This window comes from Pogona vitticeps, chromosome 1, assembly GCF_051106095.1.
Source record: "Pogona vitticeps strain Pit_001003342236 chromosome 1, PviZW2.1, whole genome shotgun sequence".
Classification (NCBI taxonomy): Eukaryota; Metazoa; Chordata; class Lepidosauria; order Squamata; family Agamidae; genus Pogona; species Pogona vitticeps.
The window spans coordinates 55,438,434-55,454,237 of record NC_135783.1 but is presented as its reverse complement, the minus strand read 5'-3'; the positions used below and the strand labels follow the sequence as shown (position 1 = coordinate 55,454,237).

The window sequence follows — 15,804 nt, the reverse complement described above, 5'->3', positions numbered from 1 at the left end:
ATCTGTAGTGTGTGACAAATGTCAATAGACAGGACCAAGTCGCTGCTCAGCAGATCTCCATGCTTCAAATGAAGGCCGCAGATGAAGAGACCGCTCTTGTTGAATGGCTGCAGGTCTGAGATAAAGGCTTGTTTGCCAGTTCATAAGTCAGGGCAACAGCCTAAGAGATCCATTTAGAAAATCTTTGAGTCTGTTTTTTATGCCTGACACTGTCTCCAGGGCGCTTGATCGCTGTCGTGCCACCACCTCCTCTTTGGACCCTTGCCCGGCCTGGCTAATCAAAGCAGCCAGGCCGTTAACAACGGAGTGGGCCACGGCTATTATAAATGGGTCTCTCCTTGAGGGCAGATTTCCATCTGCCCTGAAGGACACACTCATTAGGCCCATTAGGAAGAAACCTAGTTTGGCGGCGGACGAAATTGGCAACTACAGGCCCGTCGCCAATGTTTCCTTCCTTAGCAAGGTAGTCGAGAGGGTGGTGGCCGACCACCTTCAGGCGCTCCTGGAAGAAACAGATGCCCTGGATCCATTCCAGTCGGGCTTCAGGCCGCGCCATGGCACAGAAACGGCTTTGGTCGCCCTGTGTGATGACCTACTGAGGGAGGCCGATAGGGGCAAAGTGTCCCTGTTGGTCCTCCTCGACATCTCAGCGGCCTTTGATACCATTGACCACGGTATCCTCCTGGGGAGGCTCTCCGAGTTGGGAATAGGTGGCCTGGCATTGTCCTGGCTCCGCTCCTTCTTGGAGGACCGTCCCCAGAGAGTTCAGCTTGGGGAGAGGGTCTCGGCCCCGTGGAGCCTCAACTGTGGGGTTCCACAGGGGTCGATTATCTCCCCAATGCTATTTAACATCTATATGAGGCCGTTGGGTGGGGTCATCAGGAGGTGTGGTGCTTCGTGTCACCAGTATGCGGACGACACGCAGCTCTACATCTCCTTTTTGCCAACCGCAGGAGAAGCCGTCCTGTGCCTCCAGCGCTGCCTGGGGACTATACTGGAATGGATGCAGGAGAACGGGCTTAGGCTGAACCCGGACAAGACGGAAGTACTGAGGGTGGGCCCCCCCACAGTCGGGGATTTGGGAAACTCCCTCTCTTTTGGGGGGGTGACTCTCCCTGCAAAGGATGGGGTACGCAGCTTGGGGATCCATCTGGACCCGGTGCTCTCCATGGAGTCACAGGTGGCGTCGGTGGTCCGCACCGCCTTTTTTCATCTCAGGCGGATAGCCCAGCTGCGGCCCTACCTGGAAGTGGGGGCGCTCACCATCAGTACACGCGCTCGTAATCTCGAGATTAGACCACTGTAATGTGCTCTACGTGGGGCTTCCTTTGAGGTTGCTGCGGAAATTACAGGTGGTGCAGAATGCGGCGGCCAGATTACTCAGTGGAGTGAAAAAATTCCAACATATTTCGCCCACTCTGGCCGCATTGCATTGGCTGCCCATCAGGTTCCGCATTGACTTCAAAGTGTTAACGCTTACGTATAAAGCCCTAAACGGTTTAGGGCCTCGATATCTGGCGGAACGCCTTCTCCCACCAAGTTCTACCCGGGTCACACGGGCGAGCCAGGAGGTGAGGCTGAGGAGCCTAACGCCGAGGGAGGCCCGAAAAGAGAAAACAAGAAATAGGGCCTTCTCGGCGGTGGCTCCTCGCCTGTGGAATAATTTACCTCCTGGTATTCGCGGAGCTCCCTCGCTGGGCACTTTTAAGAATCTACTAAAGACCTGGATGTTTCGGCAGGCCTTCTCACCAGATTACTTTTGATTTTCTTATCTTTTATTGTTTTTTACTTTTACCTGTTTTGTAATTTGTTGTTTTATTTTTATAGTATTTTTTCCCTGTTGTAAGCCACCTAGAGTAGTCCTTCGCGACTAGATAGGCGGGATATAAATAAAATAAATAAATAAATAAAATAAATAAATTTGGTACCTAGATAGGAAATGAAGAATTTAGTTGTTTGCCTAAATTTTTTTTTGTTCTGTTTAGGTAAAAGTCCAAGGCTCGTTTGACATCCAAGGAATGAAAGGACCGTTCCAGGTCATTCTGCAGAGAAGGATAAAAGGCAAGTAAGATGATGTGGAAACAGGATGCCACCTTGGGGAAAAGAATGTCTTTGTGGACAGTAACCTTGTCATGGGAGAAAATGAGGTAATGCAAATCACAGCAAAGGGCTGAGAATTCTGATACCTGATGGGCTGATGTGAGGGCCACAAGAAGTGCTACCTTGAGGGTTTGTAGGCAGAGGTCCATTTTGGCCAGTGGCTCAAAAGGGTGCCTAGTGAATTGCGACAGAACTAGTGAGAGACCATTAGTCATGAGGAGGTCTCACATCTGGGAAGGCATTTTGAAGGCCCCTGAGGAACCTTTTAACAATCTGATGTTTAAAGAGATGCAAAGATGGGTAGTCAGGTGGTTGATGCGTCACTATGGCTGCCAGGTAGACTCTAATAAAAGAGATGGAGAGCTCCTTTTGCATGAGGTGGAGCAGGAAGGTCAGGACAGTGGCTGGCAAGGCTGGCAGGCCTTGCGAGGATGCATAAAGTTGGAGGCATCTCCACTTGTTAGTATATAGATGGTTAGTGGAGGGGTGTCTCACCTCCCTCAGGATACCTATAAGGCATATCCTCAAGGCAGTGAGCTTCAGATGACTGATGTCTAGATGAAGCACCAAGGTGACATGAGAGGAAGTCTTGGTGGAGGGGCAGTCACCAGTGATGGGTTGCTATAAGGAGAGTAGTGAACCACTCTTTACAAGGCCACCACAGGGTGATGAGTATTGCCTTGGATCAGAGGAAGGGTGGGAACATGTATAGGAGAGTCCTGGCCCAGTCTACGGTGAAACCCAGAGAGTTTGCGCCCCTGCCTGCTGAGAAGCAGCAGTAAGGACATTTGGGTGGTAGAGTGGAAAATGCTATTGCGTATTTATGGGTGATGATGTTGAGGACCCACACATCTGAAGTAATAACATCCCAAGCATGGATGAACAGTGCTAAGCATGTCTGTAGCTGTCTTGATGTGGAGTGATGGTGGCAGAGGAATGTGTGTGTTGAGTTCAGGCTGAGGCACATCAAAACTGCTGCGGAGGTTCCCTGACTGCCTTCTTGGGGAAGGTTGTTTGCTTTTATTTGGCAGAGGAGACGGCTGGGATGAGGTGGTGGTGGGTTGACCGACTGGAGGCCTTGCAGTGAGAGTATGTCAGGGATCTCTTCCAGTGAGGGTGGAAGTGAGAAGTTATTGGGTGCTATGTGTTCATGCCCATTTTCTTTGTGTCAATCTTCTTTTTGTGAAGGTCTTGAATGAAGTCATCAGTTTTGTTGTTGAATAAGCTCTCTCCAGCAAAGGGGAAGTTCTCAATGCAGGGCTTGACTCCACTCAATGCTGAGTGGAGTCATGCATGTCTGCGCAGAGCGATGCTCATTGCCATGCTCTTAGCTACACAGTCTGTCACATGCTGGCTGGAGTTGATTTGTCACTCCTCCAGACAATATACCTCCTGCTGAAAGGAGATGGTTAGAGACTTTTTGTCTGGTAGTAGGGTGGCAATGATTGATTGAAATTTTTCCAGGTGAATCGATGGTAGGAACCCATCATGGCCTGATAATTGCCTATGTGCATATGGAGAGCCACTGAGGACTAGATCTTGTGAGAGATTAAGTCTAGTTTGTGACTTTCTTTATTATTTGGGGTGTTACAGGCAGAGCCCTTGGATCTCATCTGGGCCGTCTGCACAATGATAGAGTTTGGTTTGAAATGTTTAAACAGGAGCTTAGTTTTGTCCTGGTGGACCCTGTAGAAGTTCCCAGTCCTGTGGGATGTTTGTAGGATTGAAGAAGGTTTTTGTCAGGACTGGCTGATGAGATCTGTGAGTCTCAAGCATCACCATTTCACTAGGGATGTTTGTTTTCTTATGAACTTGGGTGAAGACTGCATCTTTGACTGATGGTACTGGTTTGAAAACTGGTAACTGCAATATTTTGCCATTCTCTCTATCACATCATTATAGGAAGAAAGATCCTGCTGGGGAGAGAGAAGGGTGGCATCCTGGGCGTTGGAACAAAGTGAAGATTTTGGAACAAGAACGGAGTCTCTCCCTTTCTCCCCATTGGAATTGGCAGAACTGTCATCTGGTTGTGTTTCCTTGCAGGGATAGAAGATGTTGCAAAGAGATGGTGCTGGTCATGAGAGAACTTATTGACAAAGAACTGAAGGTAAGTGATGTAAGGCTCCAGACCAATTGTTCGTGTGCTGTCGCTGTGGTGAACAAAAAAGGAATGAGGAGAGTAGGGCCACACTTGTGCAGTATAGGCTACAGGCACTTCCATTTTTGAGGCTCCAGAACTTTCCAAAATGGTTTTGCACAGGCATGAAAAAGAACTAGTATTCTCCCAACCAATCAACCAGCCAACAAAATCCAGAAAGAAACTCACCGATACAAACATTTCTGAGTTGGTTTCATTTAGTGTGAGGGTCAGTTTATTTGTAGAATTATAGACTGCATGGACTCTCTTAGACCACATAGGTGGGACTTTGCTCTTGGACTTTAATGAGCTGTACAAGGCAAATATCCTTTGTAAATCTAACACAAGGCAGCTGCAGTTGTATACGATGACACCAAGCTCTTTCATCTGTGAATCAGAATGCAAATCATTAAAAGTATATTGCCTAGAAAAGTGTACTAATAATTATTTAACAAGTTCTAAAAGAAGATAACTGCTACCTCAGTGTGAAATAAATGCATAAATCTGGCACTAAGTCTAGAACATTAATAGCTTTGGCCCACCTTCATGTTTATTTGTTAGTTCTATGCATCATCATTTGTGTTTATTTATTGGTGCTAAGACAATTAGAAGGAAAAAATGGGCGTTTTAATATTGTACATTTTGCAATAAAGTAGAACTCAGGACATGTGCATACTTTTTATGAACTTAATTTTCTACACAGTAAAACTAATTAAGTAAAAATATAATTAACTGCATATTATTCATTTTTCAGTCGTTAGAATTACAATTCTTTGAATTCACTACTTTACAAGAACTAAAGCAGTTCACAGTTGGATCCATGGCAGTACTATATACTGTGCTACTAACATCAGCTTCAAGGGTACAGCCTACTTACTCCCTAGTCACTAGAAAAAAGGACTTAGTTTTCCATTATATAAAATCTAAGGAGTCTACTGAAAGCATTCTGATCAATATCAGAATGCTTTTGGTAGACTCCTTAGCAAGCAATAAGCCTTACTGAGGTAAAATCAGCATGGTTTTTGTAAGGGTAAGTCTTGCCTCACAAACCTTTTAGAATTCTTTGAAAAGGTCAGCAGGCATGTGGATGTGGGCGAACCAACAGATATTGTCTATCTGGATTTTCAGAAGGCGTTTGACACGGTCCCTCACCAAAGGCTGCTGAGAAAACTCCACAGTCAGGGGATAAGAGGGCAGGTTCTCTTATGGATTTAGAATTGGTTGAGAACCAGGAAACAGAGAGTAAGTGTTAATGGGCAATGTTCACAATGGAGAGAGGTGAAGAGCGGTGTGCCCCAGGGATCTGTCCAGGGACCGTTGCATTTCAACCTGTTCATAAATGACCTGGAGACAGGGATAAGCAGTGAGGTGGCCAAGTTTGCTGATGACACAAACGTTTTTCAGGTGGTGAAGACCAGAAGGGATTGTAAAGAGCTCCAGAAGGATCTCTCCAAACTGGGAAAATGGGCGCAAAAGGGCAAATGCATGTCAGTATAAGAAAGTGTAAAGTAATGCACATTGGGCAAAAAAATCAAAACTTCAGTTATCAGCTAATGCAGGGGTCCCCAACCCCAGGCCTGCAGCCTGTGCTGGTCTGTGGGCTTCCTGGAACTGGGCCACAGAGACGGATCTCCGCACCCCCTCCCAGCATGCACACATGGTGGGCATGTTGCACTTGTGGAGGGGCGTGTTGCACTCGCGAGTGGGCATGTTGTGCTGGCAGGTGGGCATGTCGCACTCACGTGCATACACTTGAATGTGACACCCCCACACCCCTTGCACACGGAGCTCACACCCTCCAACCACTCCGTAGTCCCAAAAAGGTTGGAAACCACTGAGCTAATGGGTTCTGAACTGTCCGTGATAGATCAGGAAAGAGATCCTGGTGTGCTGGTGGACAGCTCGATGAAAGTGTCAACCCAGTGTATAGTGACAGTGAAGAAAGCCAATTCCATGCTAGGTATCATTAAAAGGGGGGAATGGAAATAAAACAGCCAACATTATACAACAAAATGCTGGTAAGGCTGCACCAGGAGTATTACATACAGTTCTGGTCGCTAGACTTGAAAAAAGACATAGTGGAACTGGAAAAGGTGCAGAAGAGAATGACTAAAATGATGACTGGATTGGGGCACCTCCCTTATGAGGAAAGGCTACAGCGTTTGGTCTTTACAGCTCTTTAGTCTAGAGAAAAGGTGCCTGAGGGGAGACATGATTCAGACATATAAAATTATGCAGGGGATGGATAAAGTGGCTAGAATACCAGAACCACACCCAATACCAGAACCAGGGGACAGCCACTCGAACTGAGTGTTGAGAGAGTGAGAACAGACAAAATAAAATGTTTCTTAACCAGCATGTTGTTAGTCTGTGGAACTCCTTGCCACAGGATGTGGTGATGGCATCTGGCTTATATGTCTTTAAAAGGGGATTGGACAGATTCCTGGAGGAAAAGTACATCGCAGGTTACAAGCTATGATGGGGATGTACAATCTCCAGGCTTAAAAGGAAGGTACTTCAAAATGCCAAATGCAGGGGAGCGGTATCAGGAGACAGGTATCTAGTTGTCTCATGTGCTCCAAGAAGCATCTGGTGGGGCCACTGTGAGATACAGTAAGCTGAACTAGATGGGCCTTTGGCCTGATCCAGCAGGGCTCTTCTTATGTTCTTATGTAATATAAATACAAATGTAAGATATTTTCATTTCTGACTTATGCAAGTTTATTTGCAACCAAATTATATTTATATATTCAATTTGTATCCCACTCCCATTAGTATCAAGGCACTACTCTGGGCAGTTACAATACATATAATAGAAAACAAAAATAAAGGTAGAAACATTAAAAACAGATGGCACCGACTCATCATATAAATCCAGAGCAGAGAGAAGAAAAGGGGAAGAAGAGGAAGGAAAAAAGGAGGGGAGTAAGGTGGTCAGGTAGGGTCAGTGTGGAAAGCCTCCCTGAAAAGCAACATCTTTGCTTCCTAAATATCAACAAGGAGGGGAGTAGACAGAACTCCTCTAGAAGCTGGTTCCATAAAGTTCGAGCCACTGCAAAGAAGGTCTTGCCTCTTGTAGAGGATTTATGGGCCTCCCTTGGGGTGGTCACTCAGAGGAGCTCAACTGGGATCATCTTGTAGGTTGGGCAGATGACATTAAGGAAAGAAGCTCCAACAGGTAAAATGGGCCCAAACTGTAGAGAGCTTTGTATGTGAGTGTGAGAACCTTAAACCTGATCCAGGACACTATGGGCAACCAGTGGAGGTGAGCCAGAACTGGAGTGATGTGGTCAAATTTACTTGCACCCACCCCCTGCTGACCTGCTGAAGTCTTTGAATCAGGCACAAGGGAAGCCCCATGTAGAGAGCACTGCAGTAGTCGATCCGGGAGATGCTCAGGGCCTGCACTAAAGCCCTGAGGAACTTCTTGTCTAGGTAGAGGCAAAGCTGGGGTTTTTAGCCTAAGCTTGTTAAAGGCTGATCTAGACATGTCTGCAATCTGGAACTCCCAAGAAAGAGCCACGTCCAGAAGAATGCCCAAATTATGCACTTGGTCCCTAAGCTGGAGGAGAGCACCATCCAGCCTAGGGACCACCACCCCATACCCATCAGAGGTCCTCCCCCTCAGGAGCAGGTTCACTTTGAGCTTTCCAGTACTGAAACCAGGCAATGCTCAAGCATTTGGATGGTCTCCACTGCAGACGTGGTAACGGAGAGATAGCGTACTGATGACACCTTGCTCCAAATCTCCTGATTACCTCCCCCAACCACTTAACATAGATGTTAAACAGCATTTGATGATGCATTGGATGATGGTTTCTTTTAAATGGGAGGGAAGCATTCCCTCTCTCAGCAATGAATTAATAATGTTCACAACCCAATCCATCATAGCCCCCTTCATGGCTCTGATCAGCCACGGCAGGCAGGGATCAAGGGAGGAGGCAGTGGACCTAAAGCTAGCTATCACCCTGGAGGCTTTCTCCTTTACTACAGAGTCAAACTGACCCAGCTGGGTGGTGAAAGATTGGGCAGCAATAGTCACCCCTCGATCAGCTAGCCTGCTGGTGGAGTCAAAGTCGGCACAAATGGCCTCTAGTTTTGCTCTTAAAAAGCCTGCAAATTGATCACTAGTGAACTCAAAACAAGAGCTTGAGTGGCCAGAACTGGTAAGGTCACGGAGCACCCAGAACAATTCTGCTTTTTGGTTTGCAGCCTCACCAATCTTCCAGATGTTAAAGCTCTTTCTTGCCCTTTTAAAGGCATGAGCTTATTTACTGCCCATGGTCTTAACTGCAGCCCTGTTTTGTGCTAACTGATATCTTCCTCACCTGCTCTAGGTGTCGATAAATTCACAGCTTGCATTTGCGGGCGGATTGTGTCAGCCGCCCAGGTCGTTTCAGATACCATCTATCGAACTAGACTTTGACACGGTCATCTACCAGGTCGGCCAGAAGGACTCCCAGAGCTTCTTGGAACCATTCTGGGTCAAGAAGCTTGGGAGGGTGGACCATTTTCATGGGTCTGTTCTCCCTGCAGAGGGGGGTCATCATAGACAGATTGAATCACAGTAAGAAGTGATCTGTCCATGACAGAGGGTGGGAGCTAACAGTCCCCACCCTCAGATCACTATCCACCTTTGCAGTTGAGAATACAAGGTCCAAAGTGTGGTCAGCTGAGGTGACATGTTGGGATAGGTTCATGGTTGTCATGGCATCTGTGATCTCCAGGGCCAAACCGGACAGTTCTAATTCACCATGGATATTGAAGTCTTCTGCTATCTATAGTCTGGGCAACCAAACATTGCATTTGAAATGAACTTGGCCAACCCTAACATGGATATTGCTGGGTCGCAGGGAGAATGGTACAGCAGCACCATCCCAAATTTATCCCTATGCCCCACAGTCAGGTCCAAATGCCATAGTCCTGGGCTCGAGAGCAAGGTGGGCCTACTGGCATGCATAGAGTCTCTGTAAACTCTCCAAAATCTCTGTTACCTAACCAAATTCTTTTAAATGTAATTTAACCCTCTTTACAGCTTTTAAAGGATCTTCTATTGTTAAAAAGATATCATCTGCAAATAAGATAATCTTAATTCTATCCTTAATACCAATACCTAAAATATCTTTATCTTCTCTAATTTATTGTTGCTGTTTGCTATCAAGTTGGAACCAACTTATATCAACCCTAACAGGGCTTTCAAGGTAAGTGAGATATTTAAAGAGTAGTTTTACCAGTTCTACTCCCCCAGTGAATTTCGCTGGCTGAGTGGGGATTCAAACCCTGGTCTCCAAAGTCCATCACTCTACCCACCACACCACACTGGGTATCATCTTCCAAACTGCTATTTTGGAAACCTGAGGACTGGGATTGACTTTCATTTCTGTTTAATTAACGTGAATTGCTCTGGGAGGCATTTTGTATCTAAAAATATATATAAATATATAATATAATAAAATTATCAAACATTTAAAACTGCTTTTGAACACACAGCAATGAGGAAATTAAAGTGCCAGCTTACAAGGCACTTATCTTGGTGTTCTGTCTTTCTAACCCTAGGGAAAGGACCATAATGGTCCTGACAATGCTGTCTTGAGGCCCCACAGGAAGGAGAGGAGCTACCTACTGTCCTAAGTATTCAGGAATGCTCCACAATACACTAACTGGCAGGCAGCAGCCAATGATGGATCCCAGGAGAACCAGATCCTCTGAATTCTTTATCCTTTGGATTGCTTCCTAAATGCACAAGATTGCATACCATCTCAAGTTCAAATGTGGAGGGAATAGCTGCTTATGATCCATGTTTTATTTGAGGTAAAGGCTGAAGAACTTAGTTCCAGTAAATGTCATAAACAGTTCATCTTAAAACAGCCAGATGGTTTTTTCCATAACTTTAAGAAACTCATTAGCTTCAAAACATTAAGAGATTGATATAGTGTCTTCTCTACATACACTTCTGTAATTAGGAAATGCAGCTGTCTTTAACAGAAATGTAAACGAGCAAAATCCTACTTCAGCTGGCAAATCTTGCTATAAATTGTGGCTTGAAAACATTACACAGAGATGAATTATTATAAATGTTTATTTACAGTACATTCTAGCCCTAAGACTTAGGTTGGTTAAAAATCTTCAATTTTACTTTCCTTAGTGCCATTTTGCATTCTGTTGTATTTGAAACATCATTCCATATAATTATTTACCTAGTTTTTCCTATACTTATATCCCATCTTTCCACTAAATAATGGTACTCAAGAGAGTGAACACCTCTGAAACAAATTAAAAACTACTTGGAAAATAAACACATTACAATGTCCCAATACAGTAATAAAATCTGTTAAACCATTGCAAAAATCAGTAGACATCAATATAGTTTAAAAAGCCAGTTTGAAATGTTGTGTCTTTATGCTCTTCCTAAAAGCAATGAGAGCGGTTACTCAGCACAGCCCTAAGGATTTACTCCACAATCTGAGATCAACCTGGGGAAAGCCCTTTCTCATATGTCCGTCAAGCAGGACTTCTCAGATAAAGGCCCATCCTGAACATCTTAAATAAAGGATTATAATGAGAGAGATGATCCTTTAGTTAATCAGGCTCCAAAATGTTTATGGACTTCTATAACAGAAGCAAAGCTTATCTCACATGTTGAGTTAGGGATAAACTGATGTTCAAAGATAGTAAATGTACAGGTCACAAAGATCATTTATAATGTTACCAAGTAACAACCTGTACTACTGGGGGAACCATACAGATCAGCTAATATTTTTTAAAAAACACACATCAGTATACTTTGATTAAAGCAGGCTGGATACCTCAGTGGTTTAGGTTTCTGGTTACAGAGTTGGGAATTCAATTCCCCAATTTGCATCCCAGTATAGCCAACCTGTGTTGCCTTTAGCAAGCTGTACAGCCCCAGGACAGTCCCAGAGGAAGGGAATGGTAAACCACTTCAAACCACTCTCTAGCAAGAAACCCTGAAAAGAGGTTGCCATAAATCAGATTTCACTTGACAGCACGCAATTAATATTATACTTTGACTGGTATAGTAGCTGCTGCTCAAAATGTTTTCCTAAAACGCAATCAATCTTGATTCAAGCTAATATGATTTCTCAGATTGTAGGTTCCCTAGGAAGCCTCAAAACGTGAAAGGAGGTATGGAAACATTGAAATTGGAGATAAAAGTACACATGTCAACATCCTTTATGTGCACAGAGGTGTGCAACAGGATTCCAACTATTATGTCACTTATATATTCTAAAAGCAAATGAGAGAGTGGGTCCCAGGATGTTAAAAAAAAATGTGATAAACATTATTCTTGTTTAAAAAGCTTGACATATTTTGGTGAATGGTCTTCTCCAGGAACAAGATTTTAAAACTTTATCAGCTCATTTGGTCTGTCGCAGCTGACCCAGTCTCTCATTTGGAATTTTTCCGCTAGTAGACATACCAGTTCCCTGTTTCCAGATACAGTATTGTAAAAGCAAGTCTGTTGATTTAGCAAGAAAGCTTTTACTGTTAGATTTGATATGACAAAGCAGCTTCGAATCCAAAAAACTATGCAAAATATTGAAAAACTGGGGTCACTTTGAAAGACTATCTTTGTCTTGGAAATCAGTCATACTTTAAAGTATTACATATTAAATCACAATGGTCCAAAAACTTTAATATTCCACTACTATGACCCCTTCACTGATTGCTGTCTTATCATGGCGAAGCGGCTTGAGTAACTCAGAGAAGCTATGGGCTATGCCGTACAGGGACACCTAAGACGGACAGGTCAAAGTGAAGAGTTCCAACTAAACGCAATCCACCTGGAGCAGGAATTGGCAAGCCACTCAGTATCTTTGCCAAGCAAACCCCATGAACAGAAACAAAAGGCTAAAAGATATGACAGTGGAAGATGGGCCCCTTAGGTCGGAAGACATCCAACATGCTACTAAGGAAGAGCAGGGGATAAGTACAAGTAGCTTCACAGCTAATGAAGTGGTTGGGCCAAATCCGAAAGGACACTCAGCTGTGGATGTGCCTGGAAGTGAAGGGAAATTCTGATGCTGCAAAGAATAATACTGCATGGGAATGTGGAATGTAAGATCTATGAACCTTGGAAAGCTGGATGTGGCCAAACAGGAGATGGCAAGAATAAACATTGACATCCTGGGCGTCAGTGAATTAAAATGGACGGGAATGGGCAAATTCAATTCAGACGATTATCATATCTACTATTGTGGGCAAGAATCCCATAGAAGGAATGGAGTAACCCTTATAGTCAACAAAAGAGTGGGAAAAGCTGTACTGGAATACAATCTCAAAAACGATAGAATGATTTCAATACAAAACCAAGGTAGGCCTTTCAACATCACAGTAATCTATGTTTATGCAACAACCACAAATGCTAAAGAGGCTGAAATTGACCAATTCTGTGAAGACTTACAACACCTTCTAGAACTGACACCAAAGAAAGATGTTCTTCTCATTATAGAGGACTGGACTGCTAAAGTAGGGAATCAAGAGATTAAAGGAACAACAGGTAAGTTTGGCCTTGGAGTTCAAAAGGAAGCACAGCAAAGGCTAATCAAGTTTTGTCAAGAGAACAAGCTGGTCATCACAAACACTCTTTTCCAACATCACAAGAGGCGGCTCTACACATGGACATCACCTGATGGGCAATACCAAAATAGAAATGTTCTATACAGTCCGCAAAAACAAGACCTGGAGTTGATTGGGGCTCTGCTCATCAGTTTCTTACAGCAAAACTTAAGCTTAAACTGAAGAAAGTAGGAAAAACCACTGGGCTAGCCAGGTATAATTTAAACCAAATCCCTTTTGAATACACAGTGGAAGTGAAGAACGGATTTAAGGAACTAGATTTGGTGGACAGAATGCCTGAAGAACTATGGATGGAGGCTTGTAACATTGTACAGGAGGCAGCAATAAAAACCATCCCAAAGAAAAGGAAATGCAAGAAAGCAAAGTGGCTGTCCAATGAGGCCTTACAAATACCAGAGAAGAGAAAGGAAACAAAATGCAAGGGAGATAGGGAAAGTTACAGAAAATTGAATGCAGACTTCCAAAGAATAGCAAGGAGAGACAAGAGGGCCTTCTTAAATGAACAGTGCAAAGAAATAGAGGAAAATAATAGAAAAGAAAAAACCAGAGATCTGTTCAAGAAAATTGGAAATATTAATGGAACATTTTGTGCAAAGATGGACATGATAAAGGATAAAAATGGTAGGGACCTCACAGAAGCGGAAGACATCAAGAAGAGGTGGCAAGAATACCCAGAGAAATTATATCAGAAAGATTTGGATATCCCGGACAACCCAGATAGGGTGGTTGATGACCTTGAGCCAGACTTCCTGGAGAGTGAAGTCAAGTGGGCCTTAGAAAGCATGGCAAAAGACAAGGCCAGTGGAGGTGATGGCATTCCAGTGGAACTATTTAAAATCTTAAAAGATGACACTGTTAAGATGCTACACTCAATATACCAGCAAGTCTGGAAAACTAAGCAGTGGCCAGAGGGTTGGAAAAGATCAGTCTACATCCCAATCCCAAAGAAGGGCAGTGCCAAAGAATGCTCGAACCACCATACAATTGCACTCATTTCACATGCTAGCAAGGTTATGCTCAAAATCCTCCACGGCAGGCTTCAGCAGTATGTGGACTGAGAACTCGCAGAAGTACAAGCTGGATTTCAAAGGGGCAGAGGAAGTAGAGACCAAATTGCTAACATGCGCCGGATAATAGAGAAAGCCAGAGAGTTCCAGAAAAATATCTACTTCTGCTTCATTGACTACGCAAAAGCCTTTGACTGTGTGGACCACAGCAAACTATGGCAAGTTCTTAAAGAAATGGGAGTGCCTGACCACCTTATATATCTCCTGAGAAATCTATATGTGGGACAGGAAGCAACAGTTAGAACTGGATATGGAACAACTGGTTGGTTCAAAATTGGGAAAGGAGTATGACAAGACTCTATATTGTCCCGCGGCGTATTTAACTTATATGCAGAATGCATCATGCGAAAGGCCGAATGGGAGGAATCCCAAAATGGAATTAAGATTGCCAGAAGAAATATCAACAACCACTGATATACAGATGATACCACTCTGAAGGCAGAAAGTGAGGAAGAATTAAACAACCTCTTAATGAGGGTGAAAGAGGAGAGCAAAAAAAAAAATGGTCTGAAGCTCAACATCAAAAAAACTAAGATCATGGCCACTCGTCCCATCACCTCCTGGCAAATAGAAGGGGAACATATGGAGGCAGTGACAGATTTTACTTTCCTGGGCTTCATGATCACTGCAGATGGTGACAGCAGCCACGAAATTAAAAGACACCTGCTTCTTGGGAAGAAAGTGATGTCAGCCTTGGGATTACAGCATCTTAAACAGCAGAGACATCACCTTGCCAATAAAAGTACGCATAATCAAAGCTATGGTTTTTCCTGTAGTCATGTATGGAAGTGAGAGCTGGACCATAAAGAAAGCTGACTGCCGAAGAATTGATGCTTTTGAATTGTGGTGCTGGAGGAGGCTCTTGAGAGTCCCCTGGGCTGCAAGGAGAACAAACCTATCCATTCTAAAGGAAATCAACCCTCAGTGCTCACTGGAAGGACAGATCCTGAAGCTGAGGCTCCAATACTTTGGCCATCTCATGAGAAGAGAAAACTCCCTGGAAAAGACACTGATGTTGGGAAAGTGTGAAAGCAAGAGGAGAAGGGGACGACAGAGGATGAGATGGTTGAACAGTGTCATCGAAGCTACCAACATGAATTTGACCCAACTCCGTGAGGCAGTGGAAGACAGGAGGGCCTGGCGTGCTCTGGTCCATGGGGTCACGAAGACTCAGACACGACTAAATGACTAAACTACTACTACTACTACTACTACTACTACTACTACTACTACTACTACTACTACTACTACTACTACTACTACTACTATTACTAAATTAAATTTCACTAGTCTCTATTAATATTTGTAACCATAAGATTGTCAGCTGAATGGAGCCATCCGTGTGGGAGAAGATGGGCCTCTGAAAGTACACTGAAAGTGAGAGGCGGGGCTTGTCACGGTGAAGCCAGCAGCCCCAGAGAGAAGCTCTCTGGAAAATGTTGGAACCGCCCAGTATGGGATTCCCTTAGAGATAAGGGGATCAAAGGAGAGACCAGGAGAGGTTTCTCCGAAGCATTTGGTGGCGACGGGAGGGGGAGAGTGGGCAGCAACCCAGTATCTCTTCCATCTATAAGATTCACTCAAGCACGAATCGGATGCGGGAGCCATTTTCTTGGCACTGAACTGAGAGTACCAAGGAGGAGAAGAGAACAAGTGTTATAGCTTAAAAAATTAATTGAAGCTTTTGATCCGTACGTTGGGAAAAAAAAGGCAGAGTGAACAAATTTGGCCAAAGGAGGAAAGAAGCGACGAGCATTTGCTTTCCAGTCTGCCTCTGCCTCTCAGACTCTTAAACTGTCTCTGAAACAGCAGGCTGGCTCATGGCCAAAAGAGGGACAGTGACGGAAAACTTGCTTGTTCTTAAAAATCCCAGAGGGAAACACCGAGGGACAGGATTTA

General features: G+C 44.2%; 1 protein-coding gene across 8 annotated transcripts in view; it reads right to left on the bottom strand.

Annotated features, from left to right (window-relative positions):
• Positions 1-15,804, bottom strand: part of PLD5 (phospholipase D family member 5) — a 159,362-nt gene that overhangs the window by 31,034 nt on the left and 112,524 nt on the right. For 7 of the 8 annotated variants that reach the window (XM_072993164.2, XM_078383112.1, XM_078383114.1 and 4 more), the window contains one exon: positions 4,427-4,624. The exons of the other annotated variant lie outside the window; for it this stretch is intronic. In XM_072993164.2, the coding sequence (XP_072849265.2) occupies positions 4,427-4,624 (198 nt within the window). The remainder of the gene's footprint in view (positions 1-4,426; positions 4,625-15,804) is intronic. 8 annotated transcript variants of the gene reach the window in all.